We start from the raw sequence: 7,744 nt of genomic DNA, 5'->3' as shown, positions 1-7,744 counted from the left end.
AAATGCTAAGAAACGACAAAACACCCGTTGACAGGAGGCTGATCCCAGGTGTATACAGAATACCGTTGTATGATAGGAGGCTAAATAAGGAGTTATATTATATAGGAGCCACTAAAAGATCATTAAATGAAAGATTGAAGGAGCACAAAAAGAATGTAAGCTTTAAACAACCAGTCACGGCTTTGGCCAATTACGCGATAGCAGATCCAACAGAGATCGACATCAAATGGAGCAAGGCAGATGTCATACAAAAAGTGAAAAATATAAAACATCTAAAATATGCAGAAGCCTGGCACATTTACAAGAGCAAAGAAAAAGGGCGTAATATAAATTTCCGTGAATCGAACAAAATAGCGTCGGCATGGAAAGCGGCAACTTTAAAATTATAAAATTATATTTATGAGCATGCGCAATCGAGAAGAACGTGCAGTTTGGAATCTCCGTTATGCAAATTTGAAATATATTTCGATTGATAATTCGACCCTGATGAAGGTTTGTGAATCAGACCGAAAACGTTCGACAGATGTAAACTAGACTGCATTTTAAAGGTATAGTGAAGAAGTTGTACATTTTGGTAAAATGGTTGGGAATCATTCTCCAGATTGCTTTGGCGATCTTGGCATTAATTCCATCAATGCCTGGAGATTTTCTTTCATTTAGTCTGGAGAAGGCTTTATCAATTTCATGATGTTCAAATGCCAGGGCGTTGCCAGTATTGATTTGATTGTGTATCTCTTTCTGGATTTGCCTCTGCAGATGGGTATCAGTGTCTAGATTGTCAGGAATACAATAGGAGTCCATTTGTTTGTTCAATGCTTTAAGAAAATTGCTGTTATTTGGATCTTGATTGTCAGTGGTAAGAATTTGTGCTTTCCTTAATTTAAGAAACAATCAGAGTCTGGTAAAGTTGTGGACATCATAGCTATCACTGATAAGAATTGCCTTCACTAGTCTGCATTTTTACACCCAGTCTCATCTGTGGCCAAGGGAAACACAACTTAATACAAATTTTTGAAAAGTCTTGATAAATTGCATGCCTTTGGATACAGATTGACCCAATAGATGTACATCATGACTGTGGTTTCTCAAACTTCACATTCTGGCAGACTCCATTGTAAAAATTTTTCCTTTATTTATGTAGACTCCCTAGAGAAGAATCAATTGTTAAATTAGTCATTTTTCACATTTAAACATAAATAAGACTTTTTAAAATAAAGATTTTAATGTAATTTAAATGATTATTAATCATGGGAGAGTACAGTAATGCTACAGTATATACATCATATGCTTTCCTATAATTATCTATTCAAATAAAAGTTTGTTTTATATTAATTATTATGTATTAAGTTGTCATAGTTTCTAATTACATTATTTCTAATTTTATTACAGAGCAAATTTGATAATTTGTACGGTTGTCGTGAATCTCTCACCGATGGTATCAAGAGAGCCACAGACATAATGTTGGCAGGAAAGGTCTGTGTTGTTGCTGGATACGGAGATGTTGGCAAAGGAAGTGCCCAGTCTTTGCGTGCTTTTGGAGCACGAGTTATCATAACAGAAATAGATCCTATAAATGCTTTACAAGCTGCAATGGAAGGTAAATTTAAGTTTAAGTTATATCTGATAAATAAATATGAAACTTATTTTATTACAATCAAGTTTTTCTTCTTTGTTGAATAATTTTAAATATTTTAAATTTTAGATTCAGAAGTGAGTACTTGATATAATTAGGATATTTCAGATCAGAGTCCAAATTTTGTATATTTTAACAGAATTAAATGGAAATAATCAATTGTCAAAGCATTATTATTAAAGATGTAAGGAAACAAAATGGAATTAGTAAATATAACCTGCAAATTGTATTTTATCTTAGAGATTACTTATAATTAGTAATCTGTAAAGATAAAATACAACTAGTTTAGTTTTGTTTTCACATTGTACTGGCAGTACAGTTGGCATGACAGTATTTTTAAGTCAACTTTGCACTGCAAAAAGTTAAAAATAGGCCAAACCATAAAAATAAATTGCAGGCCGATTCAGAAAATAATCAAATGATTTGTCACTAATCTGGCAGGACTGTTTGCAAAATAGGCGTATGCATGTTATGTTTGTTTATTCTACAAAAATTAAAAAAAAAAAAACAGATATAGTAAAAAACCAAAGAAATGAAGAAGTTTGGAAAACTGTCCAGGCAGTCTCAAAGTTGGAAGATTGACAAACAGGTGACCAAGATGGCTAAGACATTGGCCTTCTGCTCTGGGAATCTGGAATTGAATATGGGACAAGCAGTTTTCCAGGAATTTTTCATGGGCCATCTGACCCAGATAAGTTGGGTCCCATTCCTCTCCACCCAACCATCCTATCATGGGTGTGGTCAGAGCCACAAGGATATAACAAAGTAGCTTAATACAACTGGATGGAAAAAGTAAACTAAACTTTAAGTGAAATATGCATATTATTTAGTTGATTCATTTCTGTTTAAGGTGACTTTTTTCCCCTCCTTTTGAAATGTCACAAAAAATGTATTGTCACAAATAGCAATAATTTGGTAATTATAACTAAAGAGATATTTTAAAAACAGGATGTGAATGTTAATTAGTTAATTTTTTTTGCTAAATGTGTGAAATGTCAATATGCAGGCCTAAATAAAGAAAGCAACTAAACTAGGTATTTATCATAGATGTGCAAATGTATCATAGATAGCAAAGTTCAATAAAGTTCAAAATGAGAACTGATACAAAGTTGACCCAGAAATCTAGACCTTGCTTGTCAAGTAACAACATACCAAGTTTTGCCAAACCCTAGATAGAATTGAATATATGAAATACGTTATCATTTAGCATAAAAGCTTTCTAATAGATCCATAATAAAACTTGTTGTTAGCTCTTGCAATGATAAACTTTAAAAAAGTAATGTCTTGATTGACATAAATTGATAACTTAATGAATTCATAAATTGTTTAAAGGATATAGTAAACATGATTTAATGTCATGTCAATTGCTATAAACTACAGTTAATGATTGACATTTGCCTTATTTCTTTATATTCGACTAAATGTGTTTAATATTTTGAGCTCTATGATGGCTTTTCTTTTCTGCTAGACTTATTACACCATCAATTAGAAACTGATAGTGTAATAAGTCTAGCAAAAAGAAAAGCCATCACAGAGCTTGTAAAATTGAATACAAGACTAAACAAAAAGTGTATTAGTGGTAAATGTGTTTAAATGAAAATAAACCTTCATATCAGAATTTATTGAAAAACAAAGCATTTTTAACTGCCTTGAACTGTCTTCAAGTTTTATACAAAGTTCTCAAGTGCAATTTCTATATATTAGAACTTTGTTTATAACCTGAAGATAACTGTTCAAGACAGTCAAAAAAAATTTTAAGTAAATTATTCTAGTTTAAAGAGGTTTTTCTCCTCCTTTTTAATTTATTGAAGTAATTAGTTTACATTCAAGTTTCATTTTAAGGATTCTATAATAAAAATTTCTAGTAAAATTAAGTTTTTTATAATTTGCTGGCATGTGAAAAAGAATTTTAAATTACTAAACTATTATAATGTATAATTGAAAATAGCTATTCTTATATATAAATGTTAAACATAATGAAAGATGTTCTGGTAATAAATTTAGCATTATTGTATGTTAATAGTATGTCCTATTGGAAGTAGGTATGAAGAAAAAATTTTACCATTTAGATTATAATGAACAGAAAAACTTAAGTTGGGAGACATATGAGCAATATCCTATAAATAGCAGCAAAATTTGTCTGTTTATACAAATCTTGATTTGTATAAACAGACAAAATTCACAAATGAAGTTGACACATGCACGACAGGCACCAAAATCAAATGAAAACATTCAGACTCGTGTTTCATGCATGCACTTTAGTAAACATTGTGGAATGACAGGATTTGAAATCAGTTCCATAAGTAGTGTCATTGTTGATGCAACTGTACCAAATTCAATGTATTTTTATCAAATTTGTAAGTCAGTACCACTTTTAAAACTATTTTTGGCACAAAATTTAAAATTTGTGATAGTGTAAAATGTATGTCATCAAAACACTACATTTTTATTCTTAAATTATGTCACTCTTTACCAAAGCTACTGACCTCAAGGTCCATTAAACTTTAAAAATTGGAAAAGAAAGTAATTTTACGTAATTTAAGTAGTTAAGTTGGTACAATGTATCAATAATATAGTACTTAAAATTTAAGTCATCCTATTTACTTTTATATTTTTAATGAATGACAATTTAGCATTACAGTAAAATTATCTAAATTAAATTTATATATATATATATAAATGGACGTGTGTGTGTCCCTATATTTCACTTTTCAGCCAAAACTACACATCGCACATAAATGGTGTTTGTATGTGATAGTAGCCCCAAGTCTCCATTCATGCACTATGGTGGTTGCATCTCGATAGCTATAAGGGTGCGGGAGATATGGGGGCTTAAAGTGGTTGACTTTGAAGATTTTCTATTTCAATTTTAAAAATGTTTGAACTGTTTTAAATTCGAATTGGTTTGATTATAGAACGATTGTAAACGTTCCAGAAAATTAATCAAATTGAAAATAGTTTGTTTGACTTGACGTAAAAATTCTCTAATTAGTCTGGAAACGGGGGACCTAATTCTCGCATTCTGTGCTATATGGGTGTGGGAGATATGGGGTTGAAAGTGGTTGACTTTGAAGATGTGTGACAATGGAAGTGTCAACAATAGAAGTGTTAACAAAGGAAGTGTTATAAAGCAGATAAAGCAGCATGCAAGATTTACAGGCGGTTTTTTGTGTTTTTGCGGGAAATCGAACATATTTTTAGACTCATGTAAAAATTCTTTAATTAGTCTGGAAACGGGGGACCTAATTCTTGCATTCTGTGAAAATGGATAAGATTGGCTATAATGTAATTATCTTAATCTTCACTATCGTTACTTTTTGCCCAGCGAAGCGGGTCCTTGCAGCTAGATTCTAGAATACTTAGAAAAACAGTCTTTTATATATATATAAAAAAACTATATTACATACAAATGTACGAACAAATAAAAACCCAGCGAAGCGGGTCCTTGCAGCTAGTAGCTATATAAATTTTATAGCATGGGAGGTTTTTATAAAAAATTTTGTCACTTATTAAGTAGTTAACTAAATTTTAAAAAATATATGCATTTTTTTTTGTTTTTTGTTTAATGTGCTGTTTTCATTTATTTATAATCACTTTTTACTTTATCAGCAGTGCTGAAGTTATAAAGTTGCTTTTAAAAAATTTTAATTAAAATATTTCACTTTTCAGTGTTTTCTGTAAATTCAATGCTCTATAAAGTTTTAGTACACTTTCAAATTTATCTGCAGCAACATTGCCTGTCAGATATGCTTCCTTCACTTACATGATGAGACAGAAATGAGCAGTTCTTATTTCTTGCTATTTTCCTGACTGATGGTATTTAAAGAGTTGTGTATTGACTTCACAGGAGAGGAAGACATTCCTAATCCTATCCTAGTTCATGGGTGCTGTGAAATTCCAAAAATTTTTATTCTTGCATCAGATTTCACATCTGACGCAAGAATAAAAATTTTTGACGTACCAAATGCATGTATATTAGTAAAAATATTAAGGTAAATTTGCATTTATGCAGTGAAAAAACTCATAATCTGATAAAATTTTTTATGCATCGCCTACCTTGCTTACTCAGACAGCACACCTTTATTATATTTACTTTTTTTTTACTCTGAGAAACTCATTAGTAAAATAGTTGATTTCAATAATTACTATTTTAATTTCATCATTAAATAAATAATAAAATTTTTTATGTATTCATTTTTAAACTATTCTTAATATACTCAACTAAAAACTTATAAATTTAAATAGGATATGAAGTGACGACAATGGAAGAAGCGTGCACAAAAGCATCTGTATTTGTTACGACAACTGGCTGCCGTGATATAATTAGAGGCGAACATTTTATGAAGATGAGAAATGATTCTATAGTTTGCAACATTGGCCATTTTGACATAGAGATAGATGTTAAATGGCTAAATGAAAACTGTGTAGAAAAAGTTAACATTAAACCTCAAGTAAGTCATTTAAAATATATCTATAATTTAATCCCATTCTCAATAATTAACTGTTCGGATATTATATGCAAGATGCTTTGACTATAAAATCTAGTAATGTTTTCCACCATTTGGCATTCTGATCTAATGCACACAGTAGTTAACACAATTTTATGAACATCAGATTGTAAGAAAAGTAGTTTTTTCAAATTTATTATACTTTACATTAAAACTAATGTAAGAATTAAACAAGATAAGGAAGTTTTTAGAATACACTAAATTTGGTTTTGAACAAAACATAAAATTCATAATACAAAATGGACATAATTTTTATATACCAAATATATTCTACAATTATCCAAGTTCTACTGTACACTTAGTAGCTGCTTTCCTCGTATAACATTTCATATGAAAGTAAATTTTTCACAAAATTGCCATTGCAACTGGGTCACACTGTGTAAATTAGCATCTGAAACATGTCTTAACTGACAAAACTGTCAGCTTTTATTTACGCTGGTTAATCTGGCAATTTATAGAATTTGATAAAATTCAGGTAAAATATATTAATAGAAAAGACTAACAATTTTCATTCTCAGGTGGATCGCTACAAACTGTCCAATGGTAACCACATAATATTATTGGCCGAAGGTCGGCTGGTCAATCTGGGTTGCGCCATGGGACATCCCAGTTTTGTCATGAGTAACTCTTTCAGTAATCAGGTGTTGGCCCAGATTGAACTGTGGACGAAACCGACGCAGTATCCAGTGGGCGTCTATTTCCTGCCCAAAAAGGTAAGTTGAATCGACTGGGATAGGTAAAAGAATAATTTGGACCAATAAAAATACTTTGTTGCAGTTGGACGAAGAAGTGGCCGCCCTCCACCTCCAGCATCTTAACGTCAAGTTGAGTAAACTGAGCGAAAATCAGGCTGCGTATCTGAGTCTAGATCGGGACGGACCCTTTAAACCCGAACATTACCGTTATTGATTATCATTCAACTGAGATGTAGGCTGCTGGGAATAATAAAGCAAAGAAAGTTTTTCAACCAATTATTTTTGTAATGAAGTGCATCTGCTATTTGAAAATTATGTTTTAATATTGATTGAAAAATTTCATTTTGTCTGGAAAAGTCGAAATTAGTTCCAAATAAAGATTTTAATTTTTACTATGGCCAAACCCTGTTGTCACATGCTCGGTTTATGTCTAGTCCGTGTTAATGCCAAGTAGGCCTGGGATTGGCGAAAGCGTCACATAGCAACATACAAGGAACATTTTGTTGTAATTTGCCATGTGACAAAGTTTGTATAGGCAAAACTCATAAAAATTTGGTAGTCAGTGGGTCATGATAGGTCTAGATGAGTGATGAGTGTTTAGCTATCTACAGAGTTCTTTGTGCACTTGGAAACTTAGGAATTTTTATTAGTATTCAGGAAAAGTTATGGAATGTCAGGGAATTTGTTAAAAATTGTCAAAATGTCAAGGAATTTGTTTCCTTGGCTGTCTTGTTGATTTTTTGTTGACTATATGCTTGACTAAGTAGCTGTCTGCAGGCAGCAAGAAGTAATGTGGTGCAATACAACTTATGAAAAGAAGTGCAGTGTGAGAATATGGGCGAGGGGACAGAGCCCTCTAACCGTCGAGTTGATAGAACTCGCCCACTTTGTCTTTGGGATGGCTTTTT

General features: G+C 31.5%; 1 protein-coding gene across 1 annotated transcript in view; it reads left to right on the top strand.

Moving 5' to 3' along the window:
- The window catches only part of LOC111630919 (adenosylhomocysteinase-like), a 46,789-nt gene extending 39,550 nt beyond the window's left edge, over positions 1–7,239 (top strand). Inside the window, exons 6-9 of the mRNA XM_023375078.1 lie at positions 1,390–1,597; positions 5,879–6,084; positions 6,660–6,854; positions 6,919–7,239. Coding sequence (XP_023230846.1) covers positions 1,390–1,597; positions 5,879–6,084; positions 6,660–6,854; positions 6,919–7,050 — 741 coding nt within the window. The 3' untranslated portion in view covers positions 7,051–7,239. The remainder of the gene's footprint in view (positions 1–1,389; positions 1,598–5,878; positions 6,085–6,659; positions 6,855–6,918) is intronic.
- Positions 7,240–7,744: the final 505 nt, after the last annotated feature.

Source organism: Centruroides sculpturatus, unplaced genomic scaffold (assembly GCF_000671375.1).
Source record: "Centruroides sculpturatus isolate CEXI.00-Female unplaced genomic scaffold, Cexi_2.0 scaffold653, whole genome shotgun sequence".
NCBI lineage: Eukaryota > Metazoa > Arthropoda > Arachnida > Scorpiones > Buthidae > Centruroides > Centruroides sculpturatus.
Note: the sequence above shows the minus strand (reverse complement) of the source record. Positions and strands in the feature narration are given on the sequence as shown.